This window comes from Lathamus discolor, chromosome 2, assembly GCF_037157495.1.
Source record: "Lathamus discolor isolate bLatDis1 chromosome 2, bLatDis1.hap1, whole genome shotgun sequence".
NCBI classification, from domain to species: Eukaryota; Metazoa; Chordata; class Aves; order Psittaciformes; family Psittacidae; genus Lathamus; species Lathamus discolor.
Window position 1 is genome coordinate 127,520,858 of NC_088885.1, and position 15,815 is coordinate 127,536,672.

The 15,815-nt window shown below is 37.1% G+C and overlaps 1 protein-coding gene across 3 annotated transcripts in view; it reads right to left on the reverse strand.

Annotated features, from left to right (window-relative positions):
- Positions 1-15,815, reverse strand: part of STAU2 (staufen double-stranded RNA binding protein 2) — a 168,442-nt gene that overhangs the window by 104,712 nt on the left and 47,915 nt on the right. For all 3 annotated transcript variants that reach the window (XM_065668441.1, XM_065668439.1, XM_065668440.1), the window contains exons 6-8: positions 13,231-13,390; positions 8,060-8,167; positions 1,951-2,163 (exon numbers count right to left, since the gene is read on the reverse strand). In XM_065668441.1, the coding sequence (XP_065524513.1) occupies positions 1,951-2,163; positions 8,060-8,167; positions 13,231-13,390 (481 nt within the window). The remainder of the gene's footprint in view (positions 1-1,950; positions 2,164-8,059; positions 8,168-13,230; positions 13,391-15,815) is intronic.

Below are 15,815 nucleotides of genomic sequence, written 5' to 3' on the forward strand. Positions count from 1 at the left end.
TCTTTCTTGAGAAAATCTTTCCAAAATGAGACCACCAGAGCCAACAGCCTTTTCAAATCGTGCAGCTGCATTAATGCTGATGGCTTTCCATTAAATAATTTTTTATGTTAACTTTTTCCTGGACGTGTTTGAGAATTAGATCCTCAGAATTAGAGCAGGAGACAGGTATTTAACTAACCAAGCTTGTTTTGACGCATCACTCATTCTGTTCTGAAGGCAAAGAGGAAGATGATGAAGGAAGTCTTTGTGTTGATTTTCCCAACCCGGTTTTGCACTCTCCAAAGTATTCACTTATTTTAAATGGCTTCTATGTTGGCTGCTCCTACACTCCTCTGCACTCCGTGTACTGAGTATACAGATTTCCAATGGTCATACTTCTAGTAAAGTAAGTATTGATTTACTTATTTTTACAATCTATCAATGTAACACTCGATGAGGACCGAGTTCAAGCCATATTGTCCATATTATGCAAGCCATGGACAGAATTCAGAAAAATTGAAGGTTTTTTGGGGGGTTTTTTGTTTGTTTTTTTTTTTTTTTTAACTAACAAGAGGCAAATACAGAAAAAAGGATAAAATTTAGGTCCTGAAACTATACTCTGAAGTACAGATTTTGGACATGAAGGTTTCCTGTTTTTTTTCCGCAGTTCTAGTCTCAAGGTTCCTGATCTGCACAGTATGGGGAAAAGTGACTCTAAAACCAGAGAGAAAGTATCTCTCTATCGTTATCTACATTGACCTGAAATGTGTATTAAAGTCTACTAATGTGCCCTTACGTATACCAAAATGGCTATCCAGTATGCCAGACAATAGAAATTCATGTACAGAGAGTTTAACTATTTCCTCACAAAATGCTGCTTCCTAAATTAAATGAAATGTAGCAGATTTCAGCCATTTCCAAAGCCTTGTCTTCTACATTCAGAAAACAAGTTAATCTAATTAGCTGTTCAGTACTCAGACCAGGTAGTGATGATTCACAGACACATGGACATTGGTGTGGCTGCTTTGGTTAGATCATTTGGAAGACTAATTACTTCAGATAACCCTTTGGTTTTGTATGAATTCAGGATGAGTAGACAAACCACGGCTAGTCACCGCAGACTGACTGAATTGTAGATATAGCAATAAATTACTGCCACCAAGAATAAAAGCACCACTTAGGAGGCTTGAGCTCTCAAAAATCAAGAGCCTCTAAAGGAAGCCTCATCAGTGCAGCAGGAAGCGTATTAATAGCCTCTGAGACAAGGTATGTTTTAATGGAGAGATGGTGCAAAGTCTGCAAGTTCTCCTTGCTCTGATCTCCCATTTTCAGCATTTTCTATCTCTATTTAACTGCTAGAGAGCATTTTCAAACACATGCTAACCTTAACACAGACACCTGAAACAGAAAACGTGTTGCTCTTTGGCACTTGGCAAGTGGCGCAGTAGGCTGAGATGCCAACAGACTCTTTTCAAAGCTTTCAAAAATTAAATTGAAGCTGAAGCCACAGAACTCCCAAATCCAGCTCCACAAGGGGAGGAAGCTGGACTGTGCACTGTTTCTCTGTATATCTAGTATTTCATATATCTTTCACCCTCTTTAAACTGGGGACGGGGAAAAGACCAAGAAGAGAACCACCACATATGCTTAGTAGGGTCTCCCGAAGAAGATGATGCTAAAACTTCACATGGCTGTACAGAGTTGCTTGAAGGGTTTGATCCTCCACTAGACTTGGACCAAACCCTTGAAGACTTCAGTGATAGGAGCTCAGCTCTTAAGCTGAGTACTTTACAAGCTATTATGTGTGAGAATTCCACAACATTCTCAGAATTTAAAAAAGCACAGGCATATTGGCACAGGCAAACAACAATATTGACAGAAAACGAGAAATAAGCCTTTATTGATTTTAAATCCGAGTAACTGTTACTGTCTGAGCAAACATTCTTAATTCTGTCAAAGATGGACACATACCTTCAATATTGTTTTTGGACGCTTTTTAAAGTAAAGTTTTGGCTTTTCAATCACAGGAAGCGGAGGAAGTTTCTTAAGTTCTTGTAGGACAGCTATTGCAGCACGCTTCTTTGAGAGTTTCTTACTGTTGCCTTCTCCTTCTGCAGTGAATTCTCCTACCGTAACTCGCGTAACAAAACTCTTCATATGAGGAGGTCCACTTTCTTTAATCACCTTTTAAGTGAAAGTAACATTGACTCAAATCACTCTACGAGAATATAACTTAGTGTTTGTATCTCCGCAACGTACTTACTACTAATGCAGTTTTCCTACTAATTGAAGGCATTAGATTAATTCCGTAAAATGTGGACAAATATTAATTACAGTATCACACTTGACAACAGAAAATTTAGGCTAATTAGATAAAGCAAATCTAACGATCACATTCAGTGTTTCCCAGAGAGTACAGCAGACCTACGTTTTCAAGAAGATTTATACAATAATACAATACACAACAATAAGGCATATTTAGACCAAGGCTGCTGTTTTTTGCCTTGTAATGTGTTTCACATACTAAAGAAATTAAATTCATGAAGGTCCACTGCACTTTGGCTATTTCTTTACATAAAACATGTTCAATACTAGATTTATCTGGCATCACTTCAACCCATTCATCATTTTTTTCTATTATCATTGAAACTTAGGACACTCATGCACAGTCCCAAACTTCAGTGTGAAAGGTGCGTAATTTTATGCTGTCCTGGCTGCCAGAAAACACAACCCAAAGCAATATCCTATACATTTGAAAGCCTGCCACATTCTCACCTTCGTGACTCTCAGCTGTCCCTCCCAATAGTACCAAAAGGAATTATCAAAGGAGCCACCACAACTCACACAAAAGCCATCAGTTTTGAAAAGATTCATTTACTCATTCCCTTCCAAACACATCAGAATGACACTGAAAAAACCCATTTGATGTACTTCTCCAACATAAAAAGTTACAATAATTTGGAAAAAAAAAAAAAAAAGAAGTTCTGAATGTACCTTCCTTAAGCTCTTTTTCTGTCTTCATTTTTACATACACACACAATCTCCTTTTAGGAGGCTGTACTGTTAGGATGCATTCACCAACAAATCACAGCACTGCAAGTGGTAAGGTAGCCATCTCTTCATGTATGCACCCTATACTGGTCTGGACAATGTCTATCAGGAATTAGAGACCTCACTTGGGAAAAGGTTCAGTTATTCTGTTTGATGGGCGGAAACAGCTACCTAATTTAATCTTTGTTACATGTAATGTGCATAAGGAGACATTAGAGTATCTGACAGGCATCTCTTTGTATCATCTTCAAAATCAATACAAATACATATGTTTTCAGTAGGCAGAATTACATCAAACCATTTGTTGAAGTGTAATGCTTGAGTGCAAGGGAATTGAGGTAAATGTGCTACGGCCTTCTTGGTGTAATAACTACATTTTTAACAGGCTGAAACCTTCAACCTTAATATTATTACAACGTGCTTTGTATTAAAGTTCTTTTTATCAAGGTCATGTCCCTTGCATTATTTAGTTTTGCTATTACACTGTAATGAGGTCTCCTTAGGCTTGTATTTCTTTTTTAAGCTCTCTTTTGTGGCAACTTCACCCAGCATATACAATTACCACGGCATTTATCACTAAAAAGACACAAAATGAAAATTAACAGACAACTTTGTCCGCATTTTCCCAGAATAAGACGACATCTGTGCCAGCATGGGATTTTGCTGTTGTAGTCCAGCAGTGTTCCCACACTTGAGATTCCAGGTAATAATTTCAGAAGTGTTTTCAAGATTGCCTCATTTGAAAGGTGCCCACTAATGTTCACCATGTGAGAAGGTAACTGTGCTTTTGAGACCCAAGCTGAGCCTCAGGAAGCAGCACTGCGTGCATCAGAGCTGGGACAAGCCTAACACCAGGATCTCCTGCTCTCAGGCACAGTTGGGCTTCATATCAGTGCTGAACATCTTCATCGCACTGCAGTGTTTTCCTCTCTGTTTTAAAGGCATATCTAAATCCAACCCTGGACATTGCTCTCCAGGTATTACATGCTGGCTGGAAAACATGGCTAAATTAACCTTACTAAGGTCCTTAATCTTTTTGTGGTCTTACTAATACCATTATATAGGTGTTTTTACTTACATGCAATAATAATATATTAATGTAATAATGTATTAATAAAACGTATAAGAATGTCTATAGTGATCAGATTAAAAAGGACAAAATTACATGCTTAACAAATATAACTGCTGAGTTCCTAAAATATAACTTTCATATAAATTTTCTCATATTTGTATAAACGCACACAAGTCTATATGTATATGAAGAAGAATGTTAATACAAAACCTGATCATATTTTCATATACATGAAAATGTATTTCTTAATATAAAACTAATGTATGCCGGTGTGTTTTTCATCTTTTAAACTTTTTAGTATGTGACACAAGGTAAATAATTGCCTGGAAAACATTCAAAACTGTTTCTTTGTTAGTGTGCAAATGAAAAAAAGTCTGTGTTGTCAACAGAATGAACCCCATAGGATTTAGATGGGATCTGGATCAAGCTAACCATCCAAATTTGGTAATTTAGCAAAAATAATATTTACCTAACAGCATTTTTGGTTAGCCCCAGGTTTTAGATCTTTTTACTCCACATGATTTCAAACAGTTGTTCTGTAAGCCTTGGGACAGAAAACACTGAAAAGAAATTCAGCCTTTGCTGCCCAAGAACACTATATGCATTAGTACATTAAACTATTTCCTCAGTTGAAAGATACGACCCGTGGACCAAATCATGGCTAATTTAAAGCTGAGAATTTGATTAAAGGTGACAGTTCAATACACTTTTCTTTTTGTGTTCCACAGATTTAAAGAATAACTCCAGCAAGAGAAAACACATGGGGCCAAAACACATCTAAGGTCAAGTTACATCAAAAGTGAATTTGGCTCAATTTAATGAATCATGCTGACAAATGAAAAACAGAGTACAACTACAACGAAAGAGCAACGCTGGTTCAGCTATTAATGAAACTCCAGGTAGGAAATTCAAAAGATTATGACAAGATTAAATGTTCATAAAAAAGAAACCAATAATGGAGTAGTCAAAAAGCAGGTCAACAATAACATGTCACCTATATCCAGTGATTATTAAGAAGTTTCAAAATACCAATATATTAATATATTTCCATATGCTGTGCAGGCATACCAGATTGCCACAGTTAAAAAAGAAAAAATAAGCCTGCATGTTTTATTAAAACTGGAGTAAGGAACGGTGACTGACCATCACGCAAAACCTGAACAACTATTCAGTATGTCCATCGTCCAATCTAAAAGCCAGGTGAGAAGGAGCTAGATGGGTGTGAGACTGCCTGCTGAGAACTTGCTGCCTCCCAACATCAGCAAATTGCTCAGTTCCTGTTTCAAAATACAGAATCTCTGCCTCACTGTGATAAGACTGGGACACAAGGAACTGCAACTCTTTTTTCCCAGAACATTGGAAGGGGATGGAGGAGCAGAAAATCTACCTGTTCAGGCATTCTATCCCCTCACTACTGACACTGAGAATAAAAAAAAAAATAATAGCAAAATTACTGTATTTGCTATTCTAAAGAAAGAGCACTCCAAAGTCATTTTCTCTTTTTTTACTGAAAATGACAACCTAAAACAATCCAACATGTTCTAATAATTGAAGCTGTTGACTTCAGTGATATCTTTTCAGCTCTCCCAGCTCCTTACTCACAAGTCAGAAATAAAAACCATACATGTTGCAAAAGAACTGAAAAAAAGCAAGGTTTTAGCCTACTGCCAAGGAGGGAATAAGAAGCAAAATGACCATTTTTCAGCTGTTCTAACAACTCCTACAGCAATCAGTTTTGTACTCCTCCTTAAAAATTGTTCACTGAGAGTCACAGAACCATAGAATGATTTGGGTTAGAAGTGAGCTTCAAAGGTCACTTAGTCCAGCCCTCCTGACATGAGCAGGGACATCTTCAGCTAGATCAGGTTGCTCGGAACCACATCCAGCCTGGCCTTGAATGTCTCCACAAATACCTTAGAGGAGTTGTGTTTTGACTTAAAAAAGGCATGAGTAAAGGTTAGCTAAGGATGCAGCAGTGATAAGTATGGGGTAAAGCTTGTTCTTTGTCAAAATTGAATGCTTTTATTTTAGTTAATAATTTAATAAACAAAAATTCCTTAAAACTCATCCCAAAGTTCCTAGTCAATTAAAGCTAGACATATTACATGAAACAGGGTAGACGGAAGAAACCCACAAGGTTCTGCATGCTCTTGCTATTTTCCACTTCTTGTGCAATTCTGAGGACACGTTTACATAGAACTTGAAATATCTTTATGGCCCCTGCTTCGTTGCATAACACAGCACTGTTGGAACATTTACTGAAGCTTTGTCAGATGAAGAAAAGGCAGATCATTTTATAGCTATCACACAAACACACACACACAGAAATGTCAGAGAAATATCAGAGAACGCTTTGATGCCTGCCTGGAATAACACAAGACCATTTGTAGATAAAATCCTATCAGAAACATCAGATCCTGGGGATTACCCACAACTGCTTAGCATTTTTATTGAAATATAAGCCAGTACCAAGTTCAACCAGAACTATTAAGAATGTCACCTATATTAGACATATGGGCAGGAAATAACACAAAACCCATCAGGAGAACAAGAAACTGCCTTTTTTTCAATTTTGGTAACATTTTTTGGCAAGTGACACATCAGACTTTTCTTACACCAAGTTATCTCTGCCTTCATTGTCTATTTGCCAAATGCTCTCCCTTAAATAAGCTGAAAAAAAGGAATAAAATTAAGAAGACATCCGAAGCACTATCCCTCTTTACTTTCCAAGCTCCAAGGTATTCTCTGACCCATGACCATACACCTCCTTGCAGTTTAGTGTAATGATTTGTATGGAACTATTCAAAATACTTTCTAAATGCTCAAGAAAGAAAATTATGTGTGAAAACTGAAACATTAATTATGAGCTTCCTTTTTGAAACACAGGCATGTGTTTCCACTATGCCTGATCTTATAGAAGAGTTCTTTATATGTACTTGCAAATTGAGATCAATACCCCCAGACACCCCAGTTTTATCCTCCAGATTTTACATTCTCTCAACTTTCTAATTACTCTATACCACATAGACCACATATATGAAGCATAGAGCATTTGTTGTACTGAGGAATCTCTTAGTCAAAACCAATATTCCTTGTCTCTCTTACCTTCCAAGGGATTTCTCAGATCTCTAAGGTCCAAATATCTCATTTGATATTGGCCAACACTCAGTTTAAATGTAAAACAAACCCCAGAAATATAAAACCTTAAAGTGCCACTTACATCTGCATTTTCTGCATTACAGAGAAAAACATAAAGGGAAAAAACCAAGCGTGAAGTGTGGTGGCTCCTACCACAACAACGCTGGATTTTTACAACCAGTTTGTGTAAGAACTTTCTCAACAGAAAAAAATTTCCTGCTGCTATTCTCCCATAGTTAGTTCATTGATAGAAATGGAGCTATTCCAAATATTCTTTATTACTTAAGGTAAACAAAGGCATCAGAAGCAGGTTCTTGGATAAAATCATGTTAAATGAGAAAAAAAATCATGCAGTCATAAGTAGAAATAGATAAGGAGTCAAACAGATAAAAAGATACTCATGGCTTTCTGAAACCAGTACATTGGATGAAAAATGTCTCAGTGGGAACTTTTAAAGTGTATGAATGCCAACAGTTAAAGCAAAGACTTTGGCTGACTGTTTTGAAGATTATTGCCAGTCAGACTGAGTGTGGCTACTGATGTGGCTACTGATTCTAATCCCACAGCAGATCTTTGAATTGTCTTTCTGCCATGCACCCATGATATTTGCAATCAAATATTAGGTCTCTCATACCCTGAAAGAACATCTAATTTAATAGTAAAAACTCAGTGTCTTACACTTTGATACACTAACATCTTTTTTATTTATAGTTTGCATTAATTCAAATGTAATATTCATAATGTATTGTCAACTGTGTTGAGTTGTAGGGGCACTTTTTTAATTCTTTCTTAGCAAACACACAAGTAAGTAACACATACCTCAAAACTGACGGGTATATTGCGCTTCAAAGCAATTTCAAACACTACACTGATCTCAGACTTGTTTGCATCTTTATCTTCTTCTGATTCTTTTCCTGTTTCTCCATTCTGAAAATTAAGAATACATTATCATACTACAATTTTTAGAAGATGGAAAAATACAGTATGCTTCTTCCCTGATTTCTCAGACTTTTGAGACCTCCTGTCATGCTATATATCAGCCTTTTGTACATCCGTCTCAGCAACCCATTATCACACACCCACTAACTGTGAAGCCATATATAATGCACTTATGCTTCATAATAAACACATACACATTAATTGATAAATTAATGATAGGTGGCAAAATACCTTCTATGGGTTTCAGTGTTATTAATGACATGGATAATAACCATGTGACACACACTTCTTCTGTCAAACATGAGGATCAAACAGGCTCTCTGTGGATAACCCTTTCAAGCAAGTAAGAAGTACAGAAGACTGTATTTCTCTCGGAAGAAATTCAGTGAATCACCCCCATGCTTTGACTAGGTCACCAGGTTACAGGTGTCCTCAGCAGGTCCAGCTGGTTAATGGCCCCTCTATCAACTTCCCTGTGGGAGTTATGACCAGTGTGAAAAGGTAGTGACAGAGAACAGCTTGCTCAACACAGAACATTATTTATTTATCCATAGGAACATAACAAACAGAAAGGCTAAGAAATAAAACAACAAAAGGCACATGCAAACATTATCCTGCTATAATTCAGCTTTACACTTTAGGTTAAGTCTTACTTTTCTCAGACAAACACTAGCATGGGGATCAGTGAAAGAGTTACTGCCTTCTACAACCACTACCTTTAGGTGTTTGTTCCCCAGGCCACATCTTCCTTAGCTATCAAAGGTTTCACTTTCAGCTACTTTCAGACTGCAAAGCTCTGAATGTTTCAAACTGAGATCTTTCAACAACCATGTAACCTTGGCCAGGCTCCTAATTTTTTATTAGTGGAGGTAAACATCAAAGAAACTTGGCCTAAATTAGGTGGATTCCTGCAGAGTTCCCATCTTACATAACAAAGTCTGATCTAAATCTTCAGCCCCCAACATAGCTGCACAATGCAGATACCGAAGTTATAAAATAACATTAAAAAGCATTGGGTTCTTCACATTAACAATGGAATTTACCAACCTTTTATCTACCATTAATTAACTCTTTATATATTATCTGCAAGATAATGCAGATCCAAAAATCCAGCAGTCAGCTACGGCATGCAGACTGGGAGCACTTTTTGTCTCACTAAATGACTGCAAAATCCAGAGTCTGAAAGAACAATTTCAATCCATAACATTAATCTACTGCTGAACCCAGGACAGCTATATACAAAACTAAAACCCCAGGACATACGTAATGAAAAAATAGGGTACAGAGCAAAGCAGTAACAAGGGTAGTTAGAATTAAATTATGTAGGTCCTCTACTCATTTCATATAATGAAAAGTAAAGTACCACTTAAATCAAGAATGTAGGTCATTATCTACAGGACAGGCAAAGCATTGATTAGGTTCACTGAGAAAGATGATCTAAACAGAGTTAAAGGGACAATACTTAAATGTAAAAATATTTGGGAGGGGGAATATAAAGAGTATCAAATGTAAAGAGTGGGCTACTATTAGTCTGGGAGAACCTAAGTGAGAATCTTACCCAGTATTGTATTCAATTAAGCTTGTGCTTTATAACGGACACTGATAAGCTGAAAATCTGATAAAAAAAAGCTACAAAGATGAACTACTGCTAAAAAAAAACCCAACTGTACCCTGAGCCAGTGTGGAAACAATCTGTTCTATAAAAAGCTTCAAAATTGCTCAAGCAAAATTTGTAAATGTATATGGGGGAGAGATTTTTGATGTCTGCTTGTTACATTTAGCAAAGACAAGAAAATACCAAATAGAAAATGAGGCTAAGTGAATTTAGAAGAAATACTTTGCAAATTGTCTTTGAAATGGGGAATACTCAATCACTGGCACAATTTACATAAAATAATACAAAGCCCACTGGACTGTCACCAAGACTTTAAGTCAAGAATGTTTAGGCTTTCTAGCTATATTCTAGCTTAACCAGATATGTAGAGTCTAATGTAGAAGATACAGTTTAAAATTTCATGACTAATACAAACACATCAGTTCACAAAATCCCATATTGACCCTTCTGCCCTTAAATTTATACCATATCTCTTCATATTTTTCCACCAAACTCAGTGAGAGAGTTTAACCATGGGTGAAGAATAGGAAGAACCATAGATTTTAAGTTTTAGACCTTAGTACTGAGCAATAATCTTTCAAGCCACAGTCATGTGACTTCCCCAAGGAAGACAAAATATGTTCATGAGTGTCTCAAGCATTCTTGACTTAAATTTGATCCTCATTCCACAACTGACATTTTAATTGTAAGGCCTCTCTTAGCCTTACATCTGTGAAACAACAGAGGTGCTTTGGCAGGCGCACAATACCTCTTTTATGAAAGCAGGTTCATATTCACCTGTAACCCTGCCCTGTTTGCTGATTGCTTCTTGCTTCTGCTCACCTTATGCTCTTCTACATGTTTGCGCAATGAAGTATTCAGATGGCAACACTCCTCTTTAGTGGTTTAATATGGATAAAAGATTTTAGCCTTAACTACGTTTTTTTTTTTTAAAGGAAGGAAAAGGCTATCTCAAAATCAAAGAATACATAGAAGGCTGTATTTTTAACAAACATAGTTATGAAGGCCAAAAGGTAAACCCATATATTTACTATGTCATATTCCATGGATCCCATTCCAGTGAAATTTACTGACTTACAAATGGGATGCAGGTCTAGACTGTACCAGGTCTGTCATTGCTGTGCTCTCTGCTCTCCCTGGAAGCACAGTGGCAGTGACTGAGGAAGAAATAAGTAAATCTAGTCACGTAACTGAGGCCAGCCAGACTCTAATGTGCACTGGCCTTTATCCATGCATGCTGTTTGAGGAATGGTGAATCAATCATCTTCCATGGCTGACCAAGCTGGTCAATTCTGCTTAAGGAAGCAGAGTATTACTGAGCTGGCCTATGTCCCATGGCAAATGCCTATCCCACCGCCATGTAGCAGCCCTGCGCTAACTTCACATAACCAGAAGCAGGGAGAAGGCTGAACCTTGGCACCATGAACCACTTAAACTCTACTTTAACCAACCTCCAGTTCTCTGAAGAGCTACGCTCAACTCCACATGTTGCAGCAATTTGTACTCCACCATGACTTAGGCATAGTGTTGCCTCCAGCCTTCTCCAGTCACCTACACCTCTAACCCATGAAGTAACAGAGCAGTTGTTTCATTATTAGCTCCTTCTACTCTCAGCATAACCAAGACACTGAGGAGTTGAGAGTCTCTTACTTACAGACAGCTGCTACTGAGATCCTACTGTATCCCAAGTGGTCTTCAACTGCTGTACCAGAAACTCACAGTGCCCCCACAGGTTTTACAAGTATAACGTGAATGTCTCAGATAATCTACAGTATTGTCTCCTGACAATTCTACCCTATTTTCTCATAGCTAACTGTGGATTTGAATCAGTTTACGTACACAACTTATGGTGCTGAAAAGAAGAATGAAGTTACTTCATGAGCTCATGAGAGAGGCAACACTACAGCAGGCTACAAGAGTTTAGGAGACTCAATTTTCCATGACTACATTTTGTAAAAGCTTGCACATCTTAACAGACACTGATGGAAATAGACACTAAACAGAACCCATTAGGCAAGAATGTTAATTAGAGATTTTATTACCTTTGCTAGGTAAATTGTATATGTACATGGGCTGTGAAAACTCGGTGTATAAAGCAGGTCCATACTGACTCTACATATTTACTTCTGTCTACTACTTAACATCCTAAGCACTTAGTAGTTTCATTTCCATTCCGATTAACGGATATCTTGAATTCAAAGATTCTTTTGATAAAATATATTATTAATCATACAATTTTTTAAAACTAAGAATATGCTGGCTAAAAATTTGTTTCAATAACATGAAATTCCCAGCCAGATTTGTGCTATGGATTCATTATCAACCAATACTTTTGACTAGAAACCAAAAGAGAAAAGAAGGGAATTAACAGTGAGAAAGGAAACAGGGATTCCTCCTAAGACTTTACGTATTCTTTTTTAATAGTTTTCCTGTTTTAAAATAAAAGCAGTATTAATTCTAGTAAATTATTTTGAAGAGAATTTCCTGATCCTAAAAAATTATGCAGCAAAACAATGGGGTGAGTCAAACTCTTTTTGGATCAAAAGAAGGATGTAGACACAGGGTGAGGCAGAAAGAACAAAGTTTTTTTTCATTATAGAAAATTATTTCCATTCTTAAAACATAGCTCAAAACCCTACACTCTCACTACTCACACAAGACACTGAAGGCACCATTAGTAATGTTTTGTGCTGTGCACAGGAGTTCAACAGGCGTCATCAGAAAAAGTGTACAAAATAAGAAGATTGCCTCCTTATGCATTCATTTTGACTTATTTGACTGAGAAATTGTATTATATTTGTCCTTTCAATTTGCAAAGATTATTTTGACAATTTTTGTGATATATATTTTTTAAAGTATGATGCAACATTTTCATTTTTAAGCAGTAAACCAGCAGTTTTAGCATTACAACCCAGCAGTGAGAAAGCTAGCTATTTAAAAAGGTACTAAGTGGCTAAAAGCCTAAACCTATTAGATGGATGACCAGTAACTGCCAGTGAGCTCCGTCAGGTTCTGGGGTACATTGGGTGCAAGTAACTTCAACTGTAAATATCACATTCATGGCACAACACATATTTAAGATTACTAATTAATTCTCCATGAAGCCACTGATTAAATGGACACTTTCTCCACTTCCGGTATAGTATCAAAAATTGTATTTCATTTTTATTTTATTTTTTACTTAGCCACTGCTGACAATCCCACCTTTAAAATCCCTACTTATTTTTGTTAAGTCTAGCTCCATTTTAGATGTGCTGTTATGAAGAAAAAAACAGTAACAATTTGTCAGTTTTATTTTTCTAATTACTAATTACTAATTTCTAATTACTAATTACTGAGGCTAGTAAGAAAAAAAAACCATCAAAAATTAAACATTGAAAAAATGGCAATTAAATTGTTTGATTTGGTGTCTTAATGTGAAGATTCTGACACAAACCTGAGGTAATTTTTCTGGAATAGGCTCATTCTGGAGAGCCTGAAGGGCCTTCATTGCAGCATTATGTCTAGCAGCTTGACGAGTCTTTCCTTCCCCAAAAAACTCACTGTTGCCAACAGTTAACTGGACATAGAAAATTTTAGGCACTGGGCAGTGATACCTAGAAAGAAGTCATGAAAAGAAAACAATACAAGTTATGAATTTTAACCATCAATCTTATGTAATATAGAGCAGTGGTTAGGAATAAAACGTTATCTTTTCTTACAGAGTAAGACCTAACACTCAAATATATGGACTGCTCCTCAGCAGGGCCATCAGTAACTCTGACAGCATCTCCTACATGACAACCAGCTCTTCACCCACATTTGCAGGGCTCTGCAGTGAGCTCTACTATACTTCAGCCGAGCTGCCCAGCTCTGCTCTCTTCTTGGCTTGAGTCTTCAGAAGATTAAACCTAAGGATAACTGGAAGTTCCAGTGTAAGCCACACGTAGGAGACAACTCCTGTTCCACAGGAAAGGCACGGAGGAAGAAGCACTGCAAGGTCTCTCATTTGAAATCTGTTGGTGTAGCTCAGCTCACTCACATTGTTGTGTTTTGTTTTTTTTTGGGGGGGGGGGGTCCCTCATATAGAAAGATTTCCAAATATAATGGCAGGGTTTGATTTTCTGAGTATGTCTGAAAGGCACCGAAAGACAGATAAAGCAAAAAAACCCCATTTTCCTATGAACCAGCACAGATGTTATTTCTCAAAGGAAACAGTACCATTATTCGTATCATCAGTTCCACATCTTTATTTTCAATAACAATAATAGCTAACCCAACCCAGACTCACTACCCTGAAACCTGTCCCTCACTAGCAGCAAATGAAGAAGGCGATGTAATGCCATGCTTGTGTTTGGGAGGTCCTGTCACAGCACTCTGACAACTACAAACATAAAAACTTGTCCACATAAGCAATAGCTACAGAAAAGAAGTACTCCACCACCAGCCCCAGACTCATTAAAAGCAATTCAGTACAATTAGTTCTAATCACTGTTAAAATTATAACCTTTTAAGAGAATATTTCCAGAAAGTTCTCTAATTATATTCTACATAGATGAGGGAATCTTCTTCATACTCTTTGCTCTGCAGTCATCTGCCTGCGCTCCTTCCTGAAACAAAGGCTTTTCTTACACACTGGAGATTTAGTCCTTGGAAAAATATATGCCTATCAGAAACGGTATTTCATTTCTGACAAATAACTTGTACATATTTTATGGCATTGGAAAAAGCCCAGGATTCCAAAAGCATGGGCAAAAGCCAGGTCCATCACAACAAAACTAGAAGCATTTGAAGACAGAACTAAGTATTAAATTTTCCTACTTCCTCTTAAAGGATCCTTATTAAAGCTTCCTCCCTCTATTTTCATCTGTTGACACAGACAGTGAATTTTTCAGATGAAGACTTTCGGACTTTTCGTCAATAATTGTAACTGATTTATTTCAATTACCAGACAAAAAGGTATTAGATAGCAGCACACTTCAAACCCAAATAGGCACTCCAGTCTCAGTGTCCCTGAACTTTGTCCCTAATTCTAAAAATACAATTATTTGGAAAGGGCAAAAGGGTAACACTGGCTCCAACAAGCCTCTGGCTATAGGGCCTTGGAGGGGTGAGCTAAGTTGCCTTTACGACATGCTAAAAGTGGGTATTTGCTTTCCTGTTTACGGTTTTAACGCAGTTACAGGGAATTATTAAGACCTGGAAATGCATTTGCTTATGTCACATTTTCATAAAATTATGGAATAACTCAGGTTGGAAAGGCTCCTGGAGGTTATCTGGTCCAACACAGCACCCAAAGCAGGGTCAGCCTCTGAAGTTACACTTGTCTTGTTCAGGCATTATTCAGGGTAACGTGGATATCCCCAAGGACAAAGATTCCACATCTCTGGGCAACCCCTTCCAGTGTTTGACCACTGTTTCTGGAAGAACATTACAAAGGCCCTATATGCATAATGAAATTCAAACACTATGGTGCCACTCATTAACAAAGCAGCTGTCAAACCAAAGAAACAGCAACATTAATTTCTATCCCACTCCACCGTGTCTTTCATTGCTTCTGACATACAGCATTCACCTTGTGACTCCCTTTGCTTCTAAAAGGTACAGAATATCAAGACACTATCAATGTGGCAAAATCTACAGCAAAAAAGTACAGCGGCTTGAGACTAAGATTTACTTCAAAAAGAATGCATTTTTTTCAAATGAAAGGCAGAATTTCACTCTTTCCTGTCAATGCTTCCTGTATCAACATTTTCCTTTGGTTTATTGGTTTTATTCGGTTTGCAATATTGTTTTAGGGAATATTAAAAATATATTTAGGTAATATGCAGGCAAGAGATGTAAATAATACCTTGAAAGAATTTAAAACTAAGACTCAGGCACAGTCCTTTGACACCAAACATAGGTCAACCTATATTTCCAAAGTGAAAAATATTACACTTATTTAAAATAAAAGGAAAAATAATGAAAAGCTTCATAGTCACCATCAACTCCACTTCTTCCACAGCTGACTTTGAGCTGTCCTTTGCTCCTCTGCACTGC